At 61.6% G+C, this 24,170-nt stretch overlaps 1 protein-coding gene across 2 annotated transcripts in view; it reads left to right on the top strand.

Annotated features, from left to right (window-relative positions):
• The window catches only part of SORCS2 (sortilin related VPS10 domain containing receptor 2), a 438,806-nt gene that overhangs the window by 394,610 nt on the left and 20,026 nt on the right, over positions 1-24,170 (top strand). For both annotated transcript variants that reach the window (XM_036992835.2, XM_036992840.2), the window contains exons 11-16: positions 5,066-5,168; positions 10,391-10,467; positions 15,933-16,024; positions 16,979-17,086; positions 23,193-23,313; positions 23,845-23,978. In XM_036992835.2, coding sequence (XP_036848730.2) covers positions 5,066-5,168; positions 10,391-10,467; positions 15,933-16,024; positions 16,979-17,086; positions 23,193-23,313; positions 23,845-23,978 — 635 coding nt within the window. The remainder of the gene's footprint in view (positions 1-5,065; positions 5,169-10,390; positions 10,468-15,932; positions 16,025-16,978; positions 17,087-23,192; positions 23,314-23,844; positions 23,979-24,170) is intronic.

Here is a 24,170-nt window from a genome sequence, read left to right as displayed (position 1 = left end):
TGTCTGGCATCCTTCCCCTGGGGAGGCACCTCTCACAGCTGAGATGTAAGAGGGTGGGCACAACCAGGCGAGTGCAGGCCGAGCCTGCTGGGTCACGTCGCTGAACCACATCAGCCAGCACACAGGGCAGGGAGGGGCCTCTGCCTGCAGAAGTGCAGGGGCTGCACCTGCCAGCCTGCGCCGTGGCCCAGAGGCCATGAGCTCCGAGCCAGTCCTGCTGACCCGGGTTCCTTTCTGCATGGGTGCAGGTGCAGGCTGCCTCACTGCCTCGGCCACCTTGTAGGCAGGGAGGGCTGGAATTCCCTCTGGCCTTTGCATAGCCACCCGGAGATCTGGGGACACACAGACCTGTGTTGGTGAGGATGGGAAGATGGAGTCTTAAGCAGCCCTGGCCTGGGGTGGGCACTCAGGGAGCGGCCGCTGCGAGGACAGAGGAGGCTGGGTGAGACCCACATGTCTGGCCAAGGCAGGCTGCTCAGCCCCCGGTGGGCCTGCCTGTCCCTGCTTCACCGTGAGCTCCCCACCAGTGGCGTCCCTGGTCCCTCCCCAGCCACGGCCGCTCGGGGCTGGAGCCTCTGCTGCCTGCTGACCATGTGGTCTTGGCCAAGTCAACTGATGCGCTGCACCTTTGTTCAAAAAGGAAGGAAGGAAGGAAGATGGTAAAAATTCCCTGTGGCCGTGTGATGAGGGTGAAATGGACTGATGTGCACGCATGCCAGCACAGGCCTGGCATGAAGCAAGCAGAGCGAACCCCTTCCCTTTCGCACTGCCCGCTTTCCAGTGCTGTCCCTAGCCTGGAATGTGCTTTCCTTTTCTCCATTCAGCAAGCTCCTACTGATCCCAAAAACCCTGCCCAGATTCCCCTCCAGGGAGAAGCCTGGGCAGGGGCTGTGCTCTCTGGGGGCCGGCCGCCCGTCACCCTGCCGCCCTGTAATAGAAAGAGTACCAGTGTCTCTTTTAGAGGGACATTCACTCAGCAAATCCCTGTGAGCACTTACCATGTGCTGGGCACCATTCCCCGTGTTTGTGATGCACCCTTGCACACCACAGGACACAGCCCTGCCCTGCAGATCCTGCCTGGGTCTCTGCGGGGCCTTGGGAAAGGGGAGGCCCCGAGGCCCCCAGCCAGTGCTGGCCTCGGGGCCACAGGGTGGAGACAAGCAGAACCAGTCCCTCCTTCCCTTCAGGAAACACTGAGCCCAGACCAGGGTGGGACTATGCCCTCGGGCGGCAGCACAGCCGGGCAGGGACGGGCCCTGCACTCTCTGAGCCGGAGGCCTGAACTGACCCTCACCCCCTGCGGGCCTGCGCTTGCCTCTGCAGGAACGCCCCCCCTCGTTGATAATGGAGGGGTGACACCTGCCCATACACACGCGGAGCATTCATTACCTGCCGCTTGTAACAACTCTTCCCAGAACAGGGTCTCTGTGAAAGGGCTAATTTTTGTATTGTCATTGGCAAAGTTAAACCATATTAATCTGTCAGAGCAAGTTCTTGCTAAGAATAGATTCTTGTCTGCAATTATGCAGCTCAGTGAGGAGATAATCTTTGTGAGATTTATGTCCCGGTCTTAAAATAATAAAAGTAGGAACAAACTGGTGGAGTTTGTGGCCCCAGTGGGGCAGTGAGCACACAGGACAGAGAACAAAGGACTCAGAAGCCCAACTGGGCACAAAAGACAGAGAAGGAAAGCTTGTCTCAGGGGCGGGTCGCCCTGTGTGGGCAGCGGGCGGGGTGCAGGGCGGCCCCGGGCCAGGCTCACAGGCTTCCCTCGACCTGACCCGCGTCCTTCCCCGGCCAGCGCCCCTCAGTGAGCAGGGCGAGCTCGTGCGAGGGTCTCTTCTCATCGCCGCAGTGATTCCCGCTTAATCAGAATGCCCGGAACCCTCAGGAATGTGGAAGGAGTGAGGTGCCGCCCTGACGGCGCCGCCCAGGGGCCGCGGCCGCGGACTCACCTTTACAGTCTCGGGCCGCCGGGCAGGAGGGACAGTCAGCCGGGATCCCGACACGCATGATTCCTGTCTTGGTTTTCCTCTTGACTCTGGGTCACGGGTGTCTTCCCAGGCGGCCCCACCAGCGCTCTGCCTGCGGAGATTTCCTTCCAGAACCGGGGAGATGAGTGGTGTGAGCCGGTCTGCTTTAGGAAGATGCGTTGTGGTGGAGGATGGCTTTGAATCTGCCTGCATCCTGATTCAGAATGAAAACCCATTCATTCTGCAGCCCACCGAACTATTCTCAGACATGGGCTGAGCCACAAAGTGGGGTGTCCTCGGCCATGCAGCGGGGCCCTCTGGCCATCTGACAGTCTTCCATGGTTCAGTGGACACTTGTTAGCGCGCCAGCCAGCTTCTGACCATAAAGGGGCCGAGAAGGGGGAGCCTTGGAGGCAGCGTGCGTCCCCCTGCTTGGCCTCCTCACACCTGCCCAAGCCCTGCAGGTACCCGGGCCCACCTCCCTCAGGACCAGGGCATGGAGCCCCAGCTCCTGTGCCTGCCCATGGGTCTGCCCGCTGTGGCCCTGGGAGGAAGACCCCTCCATCTGATGGCACACAGCCCAAGTGAGGGCAGGCCTGGCACTCATGCATGCCATCCCATCTGCAGGTTGTCTGAGTGCCCTGGGGTCAGCCCCTCCAGGTGACCGAGCCTGCCCTGCCCTTCATCAGCTCAGCCCTGGCTTGGCTGGGTGGGCGGGCACGTGTACGGCGGTCTCAAGAGGTCCGACACCAGCAGAGCACCCAGGTGGCTCCAGGACAGGCCGGAAGTGTGGCTGCTAGCAGGCCCTCCATAGCGCCAAAGGGGACCCCAGCTCTGCCTACCGGTGCCCTGCGGGCCACAGCTGACCACAGGGAGCCCCGAGGAGGGCTCCGCCTCTGAGCCAAGCAGGGCCAGCGGCCAGGACGGGCCCCCTGGCTGGGGTGGGGAGGCAGCCGGGTTCTGCTCTGGGCACTTCATACAATATGTGATGCAATTAATACATTTTTTGAAACCCTGTGCGGACAAGGAAAGCTTGTGTCCAGCCACACAGGCCCTGGGGCCACCACCTGGTGCTGGCTGACTCAGATCAATATCCAATTCACTAAACCATTTCATTTCTAACTTAAGATGTTCTAGAGCACGCACTCAGCGCAGGGACCAGAAGAAAGTGCTCTAAAGACACGAAGAATGAAGAGAAGAGGTGCCTCCCGGGCAGACTTCAGTAGATGCATGACGGAGGACTGGCGATGGGGGTTCTGGGGTGACCCCACTAGCCCCCTGCCCCTGTGGGGGGTGGGCCACAGGCACCGCTGCCTGCTCTTCACGGCAAGGAAACCAGGGCCCAGAGTTGTCCACGAAACTGGTGGCACCTCCTGAATTGGAATTTGAATCTATGGGGTGCTGAGCAGGTCTATGGTATTTCTAAACTCGAGATTTTTCTACAAAAAAAAAAAAACTAAGCAAAATTACTTGTCTTATAAGCTGGCAGTTCGGCAGTCCCTTGTCCAGGGGGCGGGACAGACCTGGGCTCCGCAGAAGCTGTGCTGGCCAAGCCCATTCATCCTGTGATCAGAGGTCACTGCCCCATTCCCCAGAGAAAGAAGCCGAGACTCAGAGGCGCTAAGCATGTTCCCCGGAGTCAGCCAGCATTAAGGGGGCACAAGGCTCCGAAGCCCTGCCCGTTCTCTGTCACCCACCCTCCCCACACTCCAGGCCTGGGTACTCTCCAGACTGGGGCCCCCAGAAAGGCCAGCCCCAGAGCCATCACCCCGATGACCCCCTTGCCATCCTCTGCACGCTGGAGTCTCTGAGGCCCTCCACTCCCCTCTGCAGGGCGCAGGAACTCCATGTTACCAAGGGGGCCTCGGCCAGTCAGACCCCAGACCCCCTCTCAGGCTTCAGGAGGGAGGAGGGAAGGAGCAGGCTTCCTGGAGCTGTGCTGCCTGCTGCCAGGCGGGTGGCTCATGGGCCACTGCCGGGGCAGCTCTGACGCCCTCGGGGAGCACCGCGGAGACCTCGGCCTCACCCCATGTGCCCTGCTCTGCGTTCTCTCGCGGATGTGGTGGGAGGCAGGCAGCATGGCGGCCTCGGCCCCAGGATCCTGGGAGCAGTTGGGTGGCTACAGCCCACAGGCGCATCCTTCTCAGCCCACCTGCTGCCCTGCACCCCAGCCCCTCCCCGCCTGGCCCTGAATGGGGTGCAGGCGGCTAGGAGGACATGGGGAGGAGGTCTGTCCCTGTCACTCACTGGAGAAACTGCTCATGCGGCCTCCTTCTGGGAGGCTGCTGGCCCCATTTGGCCTGGAGGTGTGTCCCCTGCAGGGAGAGACCCCCGTGGGGGTCCAGATCATGGACGCTGGGTCCAGGCAGCGTGGGTTGTAGCCCCTGCCCCACCACTGCCCTTGAGCAGGCTACTTAAACACCCTCCACCTCAGTTACCCCCCTGGTGAGGTGGGGATGATACACAGATGCTGAGAGCAGTCGGTGAAGTGAGGCGCTTCTCGCTGCTGGCACAGAGGCAGCTGCCGTCGATGTGAATCACAACAGGTGTTTCTGCCCCTCCAGCAGGGCACTGGCCAGGGCTGCTGCCAGGGTGTGCACTGATGCTCACAAATAACTGGATTCTAGCACACCCAGCTTCCTGGTTGCCTCTTGCAGAAGGCACAGGGCTTGCGGGTGGCCTACAGCTGTCCCCTGGTGCCTGGATGACTGGTCACATCCATCCAGTAAAGGTTCTGGGTGGACGGATGGGTGAATGTGGTCATGGACTGAGCAGGCTCCAGGAATCATACTCGGTGGCCCGGCACAGCACATGAGAATGCTCACTGCAGGTTGGGAAGCCCGCTGCCAGCAACCATGCTGGGAAGACCCCTCCCCGCCACCAGAGAGGCCTGCCGGCTTCATCCACAAGCCGAGTCACCCAGGCCTGGTGGCCTTCAGCGGGCGGTCAGCCTCAGAGCCTCCAGCCCACCCTCCATCCCCTCCTTCTTCCCATGCAGAAGGCCACAGGGTGGATCTGGCCACAGTCCTAATTTTCCTAGGGACCCTTCTCCTACCCACGTGCTGACCATGGCTCTTTTCTCCTCCGAGCAGCCGGACTGCCACCTGCACCTCCACCTGCGCTGGGCAGACAACCCCTACGTGTCGGGCACTGTGCACACCAAGGACTCAGCTCCAGGCCTCATCATGGGCGCAGGTAGGAGATGGCAAGAGCACCCCCACCTGACGGAATCTCCTCTTAAGGATAAAACTTGGTGGCCATGGTCCTGGGGCCAGGGTGTGTCCACTGGGAGCAGTGGCACAGCGTCCCCAGGAAGCTGAGCTCTCCTGGCAAACCCTTAGGGCTGAATGTATGGCCCAGAGGGGGCACATGTATGGGAAGATGACGGGTGGATGGGTGGGTGGGTGGATTCCCAGTGGGAGGATGGAGAAATGGGTGCATGGGTAGAGGGATAGTTAGGTAGCTAGTTGGAAAGATGGATAACAAAATGATGAATGAATAAACAGGAGGATGGGTGGATGGATGCGAGAATGATTATCATTAGTGACACTGGTCCCTGAAGGTTCTAGTTTGTTGGAGATACACATACAACTAACATGAGAAAAAAATCAAAAGTGTAAGTTGTGCACATGTCTGTCTACCTGTTAAATCAGACTTCCTTCAGGGAGCGTTAAATGTGTGGTGGTTGAACAATACCTTAAAATAAGGTTTATTTGAGTCAGAAGAAACATTCAAGATCAAGTGTGTGTTTACAAGCACCTTGTGGGCAGTGACTGGCACCTTATTTTCCTTTCATCTTGAGCACTCTGAGCCCCTCCCACACCCAGCGCCGGGCCAACCTCTGCCCATCCTCGCCTGGGTAGAGCCCGAGGCACGGCTGATAGGCAGGAAGGAATGGCAGCAGTGCTCCCCGTTTCAGCAGGCGTCACGGGCTGGCCCTTTCTTCCCACAGCATCACAGCTACCTGGCAGGTGTAACGGCCCCACTCTGCAGGTGAGGGAGCCGAGGCTGGAGGAGTGGGCACAACGTGCCCTGACCTGCAAAGCGCTAGTCAGGAAGCCTGGAACCCAACCCAGGCCCCTTAGGGAGGGGAAGCCCACGGGGCGGGCGCTACCGCATCGCAGGGCCCCTGGAGCCCCGCCCTGAGGGGGCTACTGCACCCCTGGCAGAGGTGCAGAGCCTGAGGCACCCAGGCCACTCAGCCAGTGTGTGGACGTCCAGAGCAAGGCTTTGCACACCCTCCTGGCACACGGGGTAGGTGACAGAGAGAGTGGGGACAGCCGATGTATGGGGCAGAGCTCTCGGATTTCTGAACCCAGGACCCCATCCCTCCGTTTGCCCAGCACCACCCACCACACGGAGGGGGTGGATTTGGGCCCCAGACCCTGGGCAGACACCACAGCTGACCCTTCACCACATGCCAGCACAGAGCCCCTGGACTGGGCCAGGGCTCTTAGGGGTGAGCAGCTGGCCGTGCTGAGGCAGCAGGAGCAGCCTTCTAGGCAGAGGTGGGAGCGCACATATTCAGAATGACCGCTGCAGCCCACGGAGAGGCCGGCGGAGCGACCGCCATCGGCACTGCGGGGTGGGTCCACAGGGCACCGTGACGTGGCCCTGGAGAGGCGGGATGGCCGGCAGCGGGTGGACGCCGAAGCGGACAAAGCCCCTGAGCTCCTGGGGTTCCTCTCGTTCCCCTGGCTCCCGGGCCCCGTTCAGGGACAGCCAGGCTGGGTGGGCTCTGCTGCTTGGGACGCGTGCCCACCAACGAAGACTCCGCAGCGGCTCTTTGCGTACTGGCCCAGCTGTGCTGGGCACCCCAGTCCTGGGGACTTGCTTTTGCCAGGTCTAAAGGTGACGGTGTTTTTAAATTGCCCTGTTCTGATTGGCCGAATCCCTGAATTCTTTCCCAAAATCCAAAAGGCACAGTTTTGAATGTTTCCCTGGCTCAAAGGCCTTGAGGGCCCACTTGAGCGTCTGGCTGCCTGAGAATGCTCTGAGGGTCCCGAGGGGCTCCTCACTGCGCAGAGGTCGCTGCAGACCTGGGAGGGGGTCCTGCCCCGCCCTTCAGGAGGTGGCAGCCTCCTGCCTTCTGCACCTCGTCTGGCTGTCCCCACAAGCAGGGTGCCGCGCGGACATCTCATTCCGCTGCTTCTCAATCTGGCCGTGCTCTCCTGAGATGCCTCCAACTAGGCTGTGCGCGCCAAGTGATGTGCACATTTTTACAGCCTCTGCTCCAGCCCCGAGCCCCGCTGGGGGCGGGCAGGAAGGTGGATTGAGCTGGATCCGGGCTCCACCGCTGCTCACCCGGGTCAGCTGGGGCCCCTCCTTCTCCCGCCATTCATTCCCAACCCACATCCGGGGGCAGGAGGGCAGGAGGTCCAAGCCCAGGCCCCGGCAGGGCGCAGCCTCGGGGCCTGGGGCATTTCCCTGGACCTTCCGAGTCTTTCCCTCACCTGCAAGAGGGCGAACGCTCCACGGGCTGTGACGGGGCACAGGCAGAGAGCCCCAAAGCTGGCGTGTTTCCATAGGTGCCCTTTGAGGAGTGGCTGCACACCCCTGCCCCATTCTGGGCCTGCAGCAGGTGCCCATGGGGGGTTGCGGCCCTCTCCTTACCTTCCCTTGCCCTTTACCTGTTCTGGGCTCATCACACATGGTGTGGCCTGGCCTGCTTCCCGCTGCCCGTCTGCGCCCAAGTCCTCAGGTCGCACTGCAGAGTGTAGCCAGCCAGCGATTTCCCGACATGAGTCCCTTAGCCACAAAATCATGAGGGGGCCTTGTCAGGGGCTGGGAGCAACCAGCCCACTCTGACAGGAATGTCCTCGGGGCTTCCTGGCAGGAACCGTGCCTCCCCAGCCTCCAGCCCATGACATCACCTGCAGGGCAGACTCAGGGGTGAGGCCCAGGGGCCTGAGTGGTTGGAGAGCGGGTTTGAGTCCACCGGCCCTCTGGGGGTGACCCAGCCCTCCAGAGTTGGGGCCGTAGGTGGCGACTGGGCCCAGCGCACAGCTGGGGAAGTGAGGTGCTTGCTTTGCTGCGCCGGAAGGCCGCCTGGGTCCTGATGCACCGCACCCATCCCCGAAGGGTGGGATGGGGGGATTCTGCATTGTTACTCGCCCTGGGGTCTCAGCCGCTCTGTTGCCTGGAGACCAAGGACGGACGGAGGGGATGTTCACATTCAGAGAGCACCCACTGTGTGCCAGGCCCTGTGAACTCAGAAGCTGGGAAGAGGGGCCTGGGAATCGGGGGAGGAGGCCCGAGGAGGCACAGCAGGGGAGCCTCTTAGTCCGTCCCCCTGGGCCTCAGCTTCCCCATCTTTAGAATCAGGGCATTTGCATCCAACCCTCTACGCACCCTTGTTTGTGCAGGCTCTTCCCTCTGACAGCCTGGGGGCCCATTCCACACATTTCCGCATATTTTTCAGGTGGCCGGCAGCTTGGTAGCTTTGGTAGACTAGCAAGTAAAACAGTTGCTTAGAAGGCAGACATTTGCCCAACTGAGATAAAGACTGCGAATTTGCTGCTCGATTGTGCTGATGCCGCAGGTCCACTGAGCGGCTTCCGTGCCTGATAACGTGCAGCCTGGTGTGTCTGCTGGCATCTGGAGTGACAGGGACAGAAAGGGACCCCATCCTGCCTCGGCCCCACCCCATCGTTCCATTCATTCATTCCTCATTTCATTCATTAGGCACCTTTGCCAGGCAGGTAGAAGGATGCCCAGTCCGATCCCTGCCGACCTGCCCCTCTCTGGACAGCCTTCCAGTCAAGTGTCTGCCCTCCTTCACACGCTGCCCAGGCTGTTGCTCTGTCTGGCCCCCCATTTCCTTTCCCCTGGGCCAGCTCACATTTGTTTTCCAGGGCGAGTCTCAGAGGTTACTTCCTGCCGGAATCTCCTGACGACCCTCCTCTTTGGGTCCATTGGTTTTCCCCTGTCAGTTCTCCCAGGTCCTTGGGCTTCCAGATATCTGGGCTCTGTGTGCAATCGCATGGCACCCTCTTCTTCCCCGCCAGACTGAGAGCTCTCTGGGAGCAGGGCCCTGGCTTATTCAGCTCAGACACCCCACAGCTTAGCACAAGGCTGGGCAGAGAGCAGGCGACATTCAGCAAATGCTGATGAGTAAGTGTGGGGGTGGGGAGGCGGGTGGAGCTGATGAAGAAGAGATACACGTGAGAATCAGTGGACAGACGGATGGATGGACGGATAATGGAAGGATGGATCGTGCACTGGTGCTGGGTTGGACCTTACAGAAGATGACAGGCACGCAGCCTCTGCCACTCTGCTTAGAACTTACTTTGACTCATCTGTTTGGGGATAATCCATCTCCTCTGAATTTTCCAATGACATCTAAACTTGAGTCTGGAGAAGACACTCCTGAGAGCACCACATAAATAATGCTTCACATAGAGAGTGACACCCGGGCCACCCAGGGCAGACACCTCTGGGGCTCCAGTCAAGAGCCCAGAATGGCTCTGGGGTCCTCATTACAGGTCCTGGGGGCCTGGATCCCTGGTCCCTGCCCAGACTGTGGGACACAGGGCAGGCCAGCCAAGTCCAGCTCATACATCTTGTCGTTCCCAGGAGGCCGTGCAGGGCAGTCCAGGTCCAGCTCCAGAGGCCACTGGGACCTCCGTGGAGCTTGTGCCCTTCCAGGCGACCACTGTTCTTTCTGCCGGAACCCATTTGGGCTGTTTCCTCACCTGTAAGCTAGTGCTGTCTTGGACACTGTGTGGGGGTTCTTCCTGCTCCGGCACAGGAAGCCTGTAGAGCAGCTGTGGAGGCCAGTGGCCCACCTATCCTGAGCGGAGGTGGACCAGGGCCGAGGAGCCTCTGGCTGCCCCTTGGCCTGGTGCCAGCTCGCCATCCCCTAGACATCCTCTCGGCAGATACGTGATGAGCGCCCACTACGTGCCCACCCTGCCTCTTGCTGGGCTGCCCCGCACTGCCTGCACCCAGCCCCAGGGGGCCACCTCCAGTGCAGCCCAGCCACATCCTGCCCCAGATTGAAGCCCTTGGGCGCTGCCAGCCCCCACTCTGGCCCACCTAGCCTGTGTCCTCTCTAGCTGGTCCCTGACCACCACCCCACACTTCTCATTCTTGAGCCATCCTTGTTGCCTGTGGGCCCCCTGAAGTCAGTGCCCAAGCTCTGCCTGCACCTGGGCCTGGCCAGCGCCACCTGAGGCTGGCTTTCCTGAGCATGCTTAACCCTTCTCACACAGACTAGGACCCTGGGCCCAAGCTCAGCGGTGCAGTAGGCCCGTTGTTCTAAGAGGAAGGCAGACGGGGCCTGCTGATGGGGCTGGTGGTGGGAGATGCAGGCCCGGGTCACACGCCACCTCGTTTGGGGATCCGTCTGGGCTCAGACCCTGAGGCAGGAGGCTCGCTGACCTTAAGAACAACCCTGCCCTTTGCTTCTGGACCAGGCAACCTGGGCTCCCAGCTGGTGGAATACAAAGAAGAAATGTACATCACCTCAGACTGCGGGCACACCTGGCGGCAGGTAAGGCGGTGGGGCCTCTCCCGGTTCTGTCCTCCCCCCTCCTAGGGCTCTGAGACACAGCTCTTGGTCCTGCAGCCGGCCGGAGGGGCTGGACAGAGCCCCAGTTGGCAGGCCTCCATCTGCCGTGTGGTGGCACGTCCAGGCTGGGCCGGCCCAGACCACACGGCCGTTCTCTCGACGGCATTGCTGGAGAACTGGGCTGACACACATCCATGGGTGTCAGGCGTGTTACCATGAAGGCCTAACACAGGGTAGATGCCAAGGGTGGTGCCTGGAGGTGCCGTCCCGGCAGGAAGCCGCCTGAGGACTCAGAGGCCCGGGCGGGGGGCACAGAGGCCAGGAAGCGGGGGACTGTGGATGACCCAAGCAGCAGCTGCAGGGTGGACAGCAGAGACATGGGGGAGAAGGAGGATACGGAGGGAAGGGCAGGTTTGGGGGCCACAGTGGGTGCAGAGCAGGACGCCTAGGAGACATGCAGGGGTGATGATTTGGGGTAGCGGTGAGGCCTGAGAAGAGAACGGAGAGGACAGTCGTGCAGGAAATCTGGGGCCTGCTGGGGCCCCGCGGGCTCTGCTGTGCTCTGGGCAGCCCTGCGCCCCACTGACATCTCAGGCCGGAGGGCGGTGCTGCTGGCCGGTGATACTGGGAGCCGAGTGGCCAAGCGGGAAGGCCACCAGTCCAGATCCCCCTGTGTGGTCACAGCAGCTCGGAGCTGCACCGAGGCCCCACCCCGGGAGAGGGTCTGTTTCGTGCCAGCAGAAACCTGTCTGATCTGCCAGCTTCAGGAGGTACAGTTCCTGCTGTGAACACTTGGGCAGGGGCACCTGGCTTCCGTGTGCATCTTGCCTCCCAGAGGCTCTGCCTGTAGGCTGTGTTTTATACCCCCGTGCCCCACTTACGGCCCCTCCGCAGGTAACACTCAGCAAAAACATGTTAATTCCCAAAGGGCCAAGATCACCTACAGCCTTGGTTTAAGGCCCTGACATTTTTTTAATAATAAGCAAGAAACAAAGAATTTTGAAAAGGGCAAAAGAGATTTACTGTGTTATAATATTTCTATTTCAGTGAAATATGTCTAAACTTTCTTAAAGGTCACCATCTGTCCATTCATTGGAAAAATGCCCCAATTAGATTCAGCAGGTCAGGGTGAGACAGGTCTCCTAGTTTTATAGAAACCGACTTCACAGCACTCACAGTGGCTGCTTCCATCAGGCCTGGGAATGTCGGGATTCACTGGGGGAGGGTCTGTCCAGACGCGGAGCTGGGGGCCTGGCCTGGGGGGCACTTGCTCCTTCCCACATGACGGTGGGGGTGAGCAATGTGGGGGGAAGGCTCCCAAGCCTCGGGGAGGAGGGTGCCCTGTTCGTGTCAGGGGAGGGAGGGAGTTGGGAGTTTCCTGAGGGGAAAGGTGCAGACGAGGATGGGGGTGGGGGTGGGGGATAGAGGTGGAGCCAGGGCCCCAGGAGCCCGGGCCAGGTGGGGACGTGAGTGAGTCCCAGATGACAGCATGTTTGCTGCTTAGTGGACAGAACCTTTCAACATGAGGTCCCTAAGATGACCAAAGAAAACCCCAAAACAATAGCCAGAAAACAATCCAGGAGCCCCCTGAGGAGCTTGGGGTGTAGGGAAGGCAGGAAAAGGGAGAGAAGGGGCTACGGGCCACCTGCTGCCTCCGCCCAGCTGCCTGGGGGCTGATCAAGGCACAGAAACCATAGCAATGGACGTTCAGAGACCCTGCACACCCACTGGTGGGGGTGAACACCTAAGGACCCCTTTTCTGGAGTCCCAAGATGGGGGAGTGAAGTCACTCTGTGGGGTCCCCTGGGAATGCCCCCCCCCACTATCCTTAAGGGAGGAGCGCCCAGGGCTGGCTGTGCACAGATTCACCTCCCGAGGTGAAGAGGTGAATCGTCTCCGGAGCAATCAGGCGCTGAGAGGCCCTCTGTTCAGCAGCCCTGACCTCCCCCGCAGAGAAAGAGGACTAGGCCCCCTGGGGAGCTGGGAGTGGGGCTCCCCGGGGCAGGCAGAGGCCTCTGTTCCTCCAAAGACAGCCTGCAGTGGAGATAGGCGTGCCTCCCGCACAGCATGGCAGGACCCAGGAGTCTGCCTGGCAGCTCAGGGGGCCTGGCACGGAGCCCAGCTTCTCCCTGAATACTCCCTGGGACAGGGAGCTCGCCACTTCGTGGAGGGGCAGACTTGTTTTCCTCTAACAGGGCTCTGCCCCTCTGGTCTGTCCCCTCCGGCACCCCGCCCCTGCCGAGCAAGCTGCTGAAAGGGAAACATGCTCAGGCCTCCATGGTCAGCACCCCCAACCCCGAGTCTCACCAGCATCTGCAGGCGCAAGTCCCCCCACCAGCTGATGCCCAGCCCGCAACCTGGGCCTCGGTCTGCCCCTGCAGCGCCTGCTCCTTGGAGACACTGCGCCCTTTCGTCTCTGGCCTCCACACCTGCGAGCTGCCTGCCTGTGATGCCCTCGGGCCTCTGGGATCAGCCCTGGGCCATTTGCCCTCTGGTCCCCTTCCTGGGATGCCTACTGACCAGGGGCAGGAGTTTAATTGACCGTGACATCATTCATCCCCAGAACACTGGCTGGGACCCCTTTGCTGTGGCAGAATCTGGGTGGACGATCTGGTGAGGCCCCTGTGTCCCGGAACAACTAGGGGCCCCTCCCTGCCAGCGGCAGGACAGTTGCTGCAGGGCATCAGCCTCCTGGGGCATCTCGCTGGGGCTGTGAATCCCTGGGGCCCAGACTCCCATCTCTACCCCCGGATCCCAGCACCCATATGGAGGGAACCCAGAGCACTGGGTCTGCTGGCCAGATGAACAGAGTGGGAGGACTGTCACGGCAAGTTCTCCCCCACAATACCCTGGAATCTCAGGCCTCACCCCCTGGGCCAGGAGACTACCTCTGTTAATGAGCCTCAGGCAGCATACTTACCTCCTGGCCTCTCCGAGGATGGAGGACACCAGGCACGCTTCTGGCCTCTGCAGACAGAGCTGTGGGTACAGGGGCGGTGGGTACCTGGGGAGCACTCAGGCCCTGAGCCCCGACCCCAGCCTGCGACCTCATCACTCCCGGGACACAGCCCTGCCTGCTGAGCACCACCTGCTCGTGGGGACGGGAGGCCCGCACACTCAGAGCCGTGGTAGAGGGGAGGAGGGCTGGGTCAGACCTGGCGTCCACCCCAGCTCCGTGGTTCACCAGCTGTGGGGCCTTGGGCAAGTCCTGTGAGTTTCTGAACTTCTGGCCTGTCTTTGAAAAATGGGAAAAGTAACCCCTGAGCATGGCTGACGTTAAGCAAGACCATGTGTGCACGGCAGAGGCCACCATACTGCCACCGGACCCCATGCCCTTCTCCCCCCACCTGCAGAAATGTTCACAGGCACTCAGGCCCATTTCTGCTTTTCTTGGAAAAGCTGGTCTACATTCCATCAGGGCACTTCGAGCCAGCCGCCTCCCAGCCCACCTCACCTGTCCGAGGGTCCCGGGGCCCCCGATGGGCAGCACCTGTCAACCACAAGGAAGGGCTCAACTGTGCCGGTCAGTTATCTTTCTCTGGTCATTTTGCCTGAGCTGGGAGCCTCCCAGTCTTGACATTAAGGGAGGGAGGGACGGAGGGATGGTGCTGCGAGCCATCTGCTAACTTCCGCCATCTGTAACGAGGGCTGCCTGTATTCAAGCCACAAGTGTTTCCTGGAGAATTCCCATGAGCAGGGGGAAACAGAGGGAGGAAGCGCCTGGGGAGAGCTCTGCAGGCCAAGAAACAGCATGTGCAAAGGGCCTGAGGCATTCAGGGAAAGGAGCGAGGGTACATGGGGCATAGTGAAAGGTGGGCGATCCCCGAAGGCCGTGGGGGGGTTTGGATGTGATTCTGACAGTCACGGGGTCGGCGGGGGGTGGGCATTGGAAGGTTCTGGTGCTGTGGAGGACATGGGGTGATGGGATGGGATGTCAGGGCTGAGGGCTTGGCCTAAAGGCACCCACCCAGCTCTGCGGAGTCTTACATCCCTGAGCTTTGGGGTCAGCTCTGCGTCCTCCCCACAAGCTCCTGAAAAATCCCAGATTCAAGCAAAGAAAGACTCAGGCAGGAGCGGGGGAGTTTGTTTAACAGTGTCCCGGTTCCCACTTGCTCATTGTCTGAGAACTGTCCCTGGAGTCCGGCAGCTGCCGGGTCTCTGCCAGGACGAGGGCAGGTGCACACATCTGCCCACATCTGTGTGAAGGGAGCCAGCTGTGCCCGCTGATTTGGCCTCGCTCAATACTGGGTGTGCCTCCCTCCCGGCCCAAGAGAGACACCTGGCTGCAGGGCCTGGCCAGGCCCCCTGCAAAGGTCCTGCAGCGAATGGGTGGCTGACCCAGAGGAGGGCGCTGCCCTGGCGAGGGGCTGGCCCGGTGGGGCCCTGGCTCTTCCATCTCCTGAGCCGCCTGTGCTCCCGCCGCAGAACCCGGGCCCTGAGCTGGTGGGGTCCTGCCTCAGAGCGGTCAGGGGTGGGCCCCTTCTGGGGAGGGGGTGCAGTGAGGATGACATGGGGCGGGTATTGGCGCTCCTCTCTGGGCAGGGTGGAGACACACGCTCGGCATCTAGATACTGTGCTCACAGGTGATCTGCGCAGACGCCTGTGCCCCGGCGAGATGGGGGTCACCCCGGCCATGCCTCCTGCCAGCTGTGAGGCCTTGGCCTGCAGCCACTGGCCCAGGCCACAGCTTCCCCTTGTGTGGGGTGGGACCACATCCCAGGGCTGATGCAGACAAGTGAGCCCACCAGGGCTATTTTCTCCTGTGTGGGCCCTGTCCAGGCCACTCGACCTTTTGTCCCCTGAGGACATGGCAGTGAATCAGTCATTCATTCACTTGTCATTCATTCACCCCACACACCCACGGAGCCGTGTTGGGCCACGGAGGGGACCCAGAGGCAGGCCTGATGTTTGAGGAGCTCCCTGGCAGGGGGAAACAATTAGTGTAGTAAGTGCTGGGATAGGGGTCCAGAGGCCCTCCCAACCTAGCCTGGCATCAAGGAGGGCTTCCTGGAGGAGGAAGCAGTTGCTCTCAGACTTAATGTCAGGTAACGATTTGCTTCTACTAATGATGCTTATTCTAAATGCTTTTCTAAATTCCAGTCTTTCTCATCTGCAGGTTGTGGCCTTCTGGGTTGTTGAGTGTTTCCTGTAGAAGGGGTCTTCTGTGGTGTTTATTTGCAATTTTCTCTCTTGGTCAGTGATCTAGAAATTGCCATCATCAGCCATCATTCCACATAGACTGAGTCTGGCTGGTGTGGGGGAAATGCAGATAGCCTGGGGGACGTGGGGGGCCCTCAGACCAGCCCTGCCCCAGGGAGCTGGCCGCTGCTGTGCCCCCCGGCCTGCGGGTTGACAGTTCTGCCCACGGCGAGTGACCCCCAACCCTGAATGACGTCCGGCCCTTCTCAGGGCCCTGCCCTCAGAGCACCGTCCGTTCTCATCTGCAGGTGTTCGAGGAGGAACACCACATCCTCTACTTGGACCACGGCGGTGTGATTGTGGCCATCAAGGACACCTCCATCCCCTTGAAGATCCTCAAGTGAGGTCACTGGGGCCCAGCATGGGGGTGCGGGTGGGTGGACTCTTCCGCCTGGGAACCCCTCAGGTTACTCCCTAGAGCAGCCTCCCCGTGGGGCCCAGGACAGTGGCACTAGCCCACCAGCTGGGGTACCAGCAAGTTCTGCAAAGGTCCCCCCGGCCCCAGTAGCTGCCTGGGCACTGGGACATGGAGAACAGGGAATGACGACACAGCATGGTAGGGTCAGCCAGAGGGAGGCCTGGGGCTGTGCAGCCCAGAGAAGGCCCCTGCCCCAGCCAGGGCACGCTGGGAGGGCTTCCCAGAGGAGGTGACTTTTAAGCATCACCAGAACTTAGTTACATGGAGGAGGTAGGGCCAGACAAGGAAGCTGGCAAGACGTGTCCGGGTGAGAGTGGTTTGGCATCCGCTTCAGACATCTGAAGGGCCCTTCTGGTGGAGTAATGGCAGGTGTGAATTCTGGACTCAGGAGGCAGAGGTGGGAGGGCTGCTAGGAAACCAATATCTCTTTAGTCTGAAAAAGAGCTTTCTCACTGATGTGATGCCTTGAGAGGCAGTGAGCCCCTGTCACTGACCCGTCAACCCCAGGCTGGGCTCAGACACTGTGTGGGGCTGACCAGGATTTTTCCAAGGCCTGGATAACTGCAGTGCAGGAGGTACACCGGCTCCATGGTACCCAGACAACACAGCCAGGACGCGTTGGCTGTAGTTTGCTAACAGGTGCAGACCCCCCCAGGTGCGGGTAGGTGGCCACTGAGGCCTCCCCAGAAGAGAGACTAGGGGTCCAGTTGCAGCCCAGACACTGGGTAGCCCCAGGGCCAGCTGCCCATTCTCCCAGCCACCCCAGAGCAGTGCTGGTCCCTGGGTTCGGGCGGGGCCATGTCCAGCAGGGCAGCTTGGCCTGGACATGGGGGCGCTCCTGCCTGCCCTGCGGGGGTGACACCCTTCTGTTGGCAGGTTCAGCGTGGACGAGGGCGTCACCTGGAGCACGCACAACTTCACCAGCACCTCCGTGTTTGTGGACGGGCTGCTGAGTGAGCCAGGGGATGAGACGCTGGTCATGACGTGAGTGCCTGCAGGAGGTGCGCGGGCAGGTTGCCACTGGCCCCAGGCGGGCAGTGGCAGAGGACCACTTAGGGCCTTGCTGCTCGATGGCAGGCTCAGCACGGAGCCCAGCCCCACCTCGCCTGCTCCCGCTCACCTCCACCACCACACCCGCCTCTTTGTCTCCTACTGTCCACTGTTTCCTCCCACCTCTAGCCGCTGGGAGGTGGCCGCTCCGTCCCTATCCAGGGACATCCATCACCTGCCAGGATCGCCTGACCGGCTGGTGAGGGGTGGGACCCAGAGCAGGGCAGGCTCTGGACCGCTGCCCCACTCTGCCTCCTGACTTTTATTATTATTATTAGCTGGGGGCACCTGCAAAGGACTCACAGGCACATGGCACAGTGAGGACCGAGTCCCAGACAGACCAGGGCAGGGCAGAGCCAGGCTGTGAGCCCGGCCCCGGGACCCCGGCCCAGGTCAGGCTGGGGTCCGAGGCTGTAACCCGAGCCCTGGGTCCATTTTTCTGACACCAGCAGCATGTGCCAAGCCCCAGCTTGGGCCAAAGGCTGCACAAGCACCATGACGGGGGCAAAGGGGCGCCGGGCATCCCTGCTCAGAGCGGCTCATGGCCAGGGAGCAGACTGGGAAGGCGGGGACTCACAACTGCACCCAGCCCTCCCAGCAGGGTGAGGGGCCACGCGTGCAAGCCTCCTTCCCAGGCCATCCCAGCCCCTGGGGACTTACTTCTCTGGGCAGAGCTGACTCACGGGCCTGAGACTCTGCCTATAGACTCCGCCAGCGCTGCGTGTGCCCAGCTGTACTTGGCAGAGCAGAGTGGGGCCCCATGTACCCTCCTTGCCTTTTATCAGTGACACCTGTACTGGGGAGAACAGTGTCCCCAAAAATTCATGTCCACCCAGAGCCTGTGGGAGTGACCTTATTTGGGAATAAGGTCTCTGCTGACGTGATTAGTTAATAAGATGAGGTCACGCTGGAGCAGGGCGGCCCTCAGCCTGATGACTGGGGGCGTCGAGAAGAGGAGAGACACAGGGGGGCACACAGAGAATGTCATGTGTGGCAGACACAAAGACTGGGCTGATGCAGCCCCACGCCAGGGGCACCCGGAGCCCCCTGTGGCTGGAAGAGGCGGGATGCGGCCTCCCCTGGAGCCTCGGGACGCACCCGGCCCTGGGACCACCTAAATCTCACCGTTCTGGCCTCCAGACCGAGGAAATGAGTGTCTGTTGCTTGGAGACCCTAGTGTGGGGGACGCCACTAACAGCCGCCCCAGGAGGCTCCTGCAATGCCCCATAACTCCTCTCTCTGTGACCGCTCAGCTCAGGGCCAAGGGGAACACTTGCCCTCTGGACCCCAGTGTCCTTCTCCCCTGCGGATTGGGTGGCAGCTCTGTGAGGTCCTGACCAAGTCCACCTGGCCCCACACCACAGGGGAGGCCATGCAGGCCAGCACTCTCAGTCATCTCAGCGTGGCCTGCAACATGCTGCCCCTCTGGGCTTCCAGGGCCCCCAGAGCAGGTGGTCCCGCGGGCTCACCTGTCAAATCCAGACAGACTGGCAGGGCAACATCCTCTCTTGCGGGTGAAAGATGCTGGCCTGACGGAGCAAGTCTGTGGGCGGGGTGAAGGCGCTCCGGGAGTCCCGTGGGGCCTTCAGGGTCTCAGAGCAGCTCGTCTTTGCCCCGGGACTGGACTGATGAGACGCAGGGGACGCGCCAGCTGCAGGATGGGCAGTGCTTTCCCCCGTGAGGATCTGGGCTGCCCGCCTGCTCCTGCTCGGCCCCTTCCAGAGCGTACAGCCTGGCTCTGCGCACGGCCCCTGGAGGTCCTTGCCCCGCAGCCTGGCCCGGAAAGGCCGTGCGCTGCAGCAGGCATTGCCTGCCTAATTAACCAACCGCACTCCCGCGTCTGCCCTTGCGGCTCATGATGGGCTCACTGAGCCTCCAAGCCACAGCCCCCGGCTGTCCTGTCCGTGGTGAAAGCCCCAGAGAGGCCCGCCGGGACAAGCCCCAGCCTTAGGCCTAAGCTGGAACCCCCTCCACCCCCCCAGCCAGGCAGTGCCGCGCCCCCTCCCCCCGCTGCCCGGGACCTGCCTCTGCACCGGGCAGGGCTCACAGCCGGAGCTTCTGCAGGTCCGAGGCAGCCCCCGAGCCCCCCACTGCCTGGGGTTGGGGCTGGAGACACAGCCCTGGAAAATCTGCCACTGCTGGCCACTGTCACTTGTGTGCCCAGCACCTGGGCTGCAGGGAACAATGGACGGAACGGGGCAGAAGGACCCGGAGCCAGGGAGCATGGATGCCCTTCTCGGGGCAAGTGAGACAAGGGGGTCATCAGCATCCGAGCTCCCGACAGACTTGCTTCAACTTGAAAGATGCCCTCCCTTCAGCCCCGCAGCAGCCCGGTGCCCTCTGCACACCCTTGCTAACTGTCCTGAGCACCTGCTATACGCTATGGGTCCGTTTTTATGGCCTATCTCATTCTGTTCTCTTAGGAAAGCTCCATAGGAGGATTTATCGATGACTTTTAGCAATGCTAAAATCTCAAAAATCCTCCACCCAGGGAGCGGTGGGCCCCACTCATGTCAGCTCTGCATGGTTCCTGAGAGCCAGGGATGGGAGGCTGTCCTAGGAAGACCGGTTGAGGGTCATGGCCCCTAATTCCTGCTCTGCCCTGGCCTTGGGCCCCGGGCCACCCCTCCTTCCATTGCCTTGGTCTTGACAAGGGGCAGCAGCTCCTCTGAGGACCACCGGAGGCTGCACTGGGCATGTGTGGGAGGGCGAGGGCACAGAGGCTCCAGACACGGTGCCACATGGGGCTGTACCCGTCTGGGGTGAGGCGGCAGCAGCTTCCCGGGGCCGTAGTCCAGGAGCAGAAGGGAAGACAAGCCTCCAGGCAGCGTGTCGCCCCTGCTGGCTGGCGGAAGTCCAGCGCCCTCAATGTCACGGCGGGAACTGAGCTGCCGGCCGCCGAGCCCATCGTCCTCCTGTCCCCACAGCAGGGCAGTGTTTTGGCCCCAGAATCAGACCAGTTTTCATCTGCCACCAACAGACAGGGCATTCCATCCCCGGATGTTTCTGTGAGTTTGCTAATGGCAGGATTCACAGCCAGGGGCTACAGCCCTTGAGCTTTTTCAGAAGCCCCAGAATGATGCCCACAGGCCTGTTTCACAGCACCAGGCCTACAGACACATGTCAGACTCCAGCGGGCACAGAGGCAGTTCCAGGGGCACAAAGAGGGAACGTGCCTGCAGAGCAGCGTGAGGAGCCCACCTCTGGACTGTCGGAGCGTCCCCACTCCGGCCTGCGTCCTCTCGGCCCCTCCTTTCCCCCTGTCCCTCTCTCCCCGCTCCCTCTCTCTCTCCCCTTTTCTCTCCCTTTTGGCACGGTGTGAGCATTTTCCCCCATGGTTTCCTTATCCAAATACGCCCAAAAGTCACGTCCAAGCCGACCACAGTCGCCCTTTGGGATGTTGCCCTCAGCCTGGCTCGCCTTTGCCCACCGCCCGGGCCTTCCCCCGGGCAGCATCAGTCGGGGGAGGCCCCTGGCCCTGGGCCTCCTCAGGGTGGGGAGCGGGCCGTCTAAAGGGTGGTGGGTTCCTCACTCGGCCTGCACAGCCTCGCCTCATTTTCCTTATTAACTATGAAGTCAGAAACAGGCTGCCTTTGGCATCTCTTTCCTGAAACTCAGAATTAAATGCCAGATAACAGGTATTTCTGGAAGTATCAGCTGAGGTTTCAGGTTTCATAAAAGGCAGGACTTCAAAGACGTGGAGGGGATTAATCAGATCGACCACGCCAGCTGCTTCTTGGCTGAGGCTGGGAGCAGGGGAGACGCGGTGGGCTGGGCTCTGCAGCGGCCAGGAGGCTGTGAGGCTGTCACGCTGGGGCCAGTGCTGAGGGGCATCACAGCTCCGGGGTCACCGGCCCAGGCACCAGTCTCAGCTCCTCCGGGAGGCTGGCCCCAGCCGCACCAGCCTGGCGGGTCCCTGGCCTCAGTCTCTGCCGCCTCATCTGTAAAATGGGAATGATCATCATATGTTCCTCACAGAGTCTGGTAAGGACAGGATAAAACGTCGAGCACAGGGTCCAGCACGCAGTAGGTGCCCCACACGGGGCAGGCTGTTGTCACTTTCATAATGATGTGGTTTTTAGGGAGCCACAGACTCCTGCTGCAGGGGCCTGGCAGTTTCCCCTGAAGAGCACCCTGTTGAACAGCCAACCCAACAGGCTTTGCTGGGGAAGGAAGTCAGTGCGGCAAAGAAGACCCCTCGCCTGTCGATACTTCCTGGCAGGAGTGCCGTCGTCAGGACACAGCGCGTCGGATCCCAGCGGGCAGGCAGGGCACCTCCACGGCCGTGGTCCCCGCCACCCGCACCTCCCAGACCTCCCGCACCTGTTGGAAGCAGTGTCTCAGGAGCAGCTGGGTGAGGCCACATAGAAACGGGCGTGGACACGTGCCCCTGGCCAGGGCTCCATCCCTACTGCTCGCTCCTGGGAGAGCGGCAAGGACTCTTGACCACCAGGAGGGAAGAGCTGGGTGGGCCTGTTGACCACGGAATCTGCGCAGCCTGGGCTGGAAGGACCAGAGAGGCGCCATCAGCGGACAGAGAGGAAGGCGAATCCAAGGATGTGGAGAGCCATGGGCCAGCTGCACCCCCTCACTGTGGTGGGAGCGCAAGGGGGCCAGCCACAGGGCAGGCTCAGGGGCTGCGAGGTACAGAGAAGGCACTTGCCAGCCTGCAGGGGCTGGGGATTTATCTGTGAAATGAAGAACAGCATCTACTTGGCGGGCCTGCTTCGGGGAGCAGTGGTAATGTGTGTGCCTGTGTGTATGCGCGAAAGTGTGTGGTGTGAAGCCCCCGCCGTGTACCAGCATCCTGCACAATCCATCATCCGTCCCGAAAGGCAGTGTTACTGCCCCCACTGAGAAGCCAAGGAACAACGTACCGGGAGGGGACGCTACGTCTGCCCAAGGCCACAGACAGAGGGAATCGGTACCATCCTCTGCCTGGCTCAGAGCTGCACCCTATCAGCCTTGGGCATCCAGCGTCCGTTATCATGTTCCCAAGAAAACACTCCAAGACCCTCCTCAGCTGCCAGCCTAGAAAGGTTTGCATCTATTTAGACCATCGATCCACCCCCTCAAGTATCCAGTACCTGCCAGTGTGTGTGGCAGGGGACCAAGACCGCATCAGGTGCGTCGCCTCCCCCACCCAAAGGCCTGACCTCTGGTGATATGTCCTGAGCGCTACAGGCTGGACCCCCTCTTCTGTGATGGTCTTTGGAGCCCAAGTATGAGGCACCAGGGGGAAGCCCCTTAAGTAGGAAGGGATCTGGGCACCTGTGGGCCCTCAGCAAATGACCACTGAATGCCGAGGGAGAAGAAATGGCGCGAACCAGCTGTGTGACCTTGGGCGATCACTCACCCTCTCTGTGACCAGTTTTTCTTCCTGTAAAATGGAGGTGGCCTCATCTCCCTGGGCTGTGGTGAGGATTAGGCCAGGCAGCATACATGGAGCCTTTCGCACACTGTGGGTGCTCCCCAAATGGCTGGCCTCCACAGAGCCCAAGAGGCGCTCCATTCCCCTGCTCCCACCACCCGCCAGGGTTGGAACCGCGGGGCAAGCGTGAGGCTGCGGTCCCTCCCGTCACGCAGCTCGGGGTGATGCGATGGCATTACTTCTCCTTGGGCTGCTGCTACGCCTGGGAGTAGGCAGCCCACGGCCCAGCTCCGCAGCGCTGCCCCCGAGGCCCAGGCCTGGGACCGAGGCTGGGGGACAGGGGGGAGAGGCCGGCAGCGCCTGTCGCAGCTGTCTGACCACATGTCAGTCTGCAGGCTGGAAGCAAGGGTTGTCCTGCCCGTAACACCCTGGTCCTCGTCCACCACGGGGTCTGCACGGGACAACCCCTGCCAAGGCAGCCCACGGGCCGCAGGTCACGGTAGCTGCGGGAACACAGAGGCCAACGCTAGTGATTCTAGGCCCCGGGCAGCCCAGACAGGCCAGGAGCCATACCGCTGCCCCCTGCGCAGGGGCACCGAGGGGAGCAGTGTGCACCACACGACGGGCCGAGCTAAGGTGGCTGCCCGCCTCTTCCCTCCTCCTCCCCAGTGTCTTTGGCCACATCAGCTTCCGCTCCGACTGGGAGCTGGTCAAGGTGGATTTCCGGCCCTCCTTCTCCAGGCTGTGCACTGAAGAGGACTATGGCTCTTGGGACCTCACTGACCTGCAGGTGGCCGGGCCCAGCTGCGTGGGTGGGTGGGCCCTCTCCTGTCCACGTCCCCCTCCAGCGAGGCCACAGGCACTGTCCTCCAAGAGGCCTTCCCAGAGCCCCGATGGCTTTCGACGTCCGCCCTGTGCCCCCTCAGTGCCTGGGCTGCCTGGGGCAGGGGTCTCCGGTGCATGCAGGGGATGCAGGTCCACAGGCACCAGCCCTGTTCTGACTGTTAGCTGAGGACCTACTGCGTGTCCCTGTGAGCGCTGGAGGCCAAGACTCCTCCGAGCTCCTGCCGGGGGCCCTGGTTCCCAGCAGGCCTGTGACCCGTCCGTCTGGAGGGACCTCGTGCCCAGTGGGTGCCTGCCCACTGGGTGCTGTGGGCTGGGATGGCCCGGTGCTGCCCCTTCCCACTGGGCCTCAGCTTCCCCACCCACGGAGGGCACACCCGCTCCACCCCAGCATTTCCCGGGATGGGCACAACTGCAGCGCAGGCGGTGCGGAGCGGCCTGCGCCTCTCGGGCCAGCCCCGCCGCGGCTTCCCCGCAGGGCGAGCGCTGCCTCATGGGCCAGCAAAGGAGCTTCCGGAGGAGAAGACCGGCGGCCTGGTGCGTGAAGGGCCGGAGCTTCACTGCGGCACGCTCGGCCCGGGTGTGCAGGTGCCGCGACGCGGACTTTGTCTGGTGAGGCTGCGCCCCTCTGTCCTCTGTGGGGGCCCGGCCGGGGAGGTGGGGGCGCAGAGGCCGCCCTGCCTGGTGCAGCCTGGCCCCAGCACCACGCTCCTCCCTGTGCCTTATCTGGGCACTAGAACTGAGTTCCAGGTCCAGCCGTCACCCCAGGATGGCATTAAAGAACTCGTGGTGAATTTCTAAACC

The sequence above is a fragment of the Manis javanica genome, chromosome 5 (genome assembly GCF_040802235.1).
Source record: "Manis javanica isolate MJ-LG chromosome 5, MJ_LKY, whole genome shotgun sequence".
Taxonomy (NCBI): Eukaryota; Metazoa; Chordata; class Mammalia; order Pholidota; family Manidae; genus Manis; species Manis javanica.
Note: the sequence above shows the minus strand (reverse complement) of the source record. Positions and strands in the feature narration are given on the sequence as shown.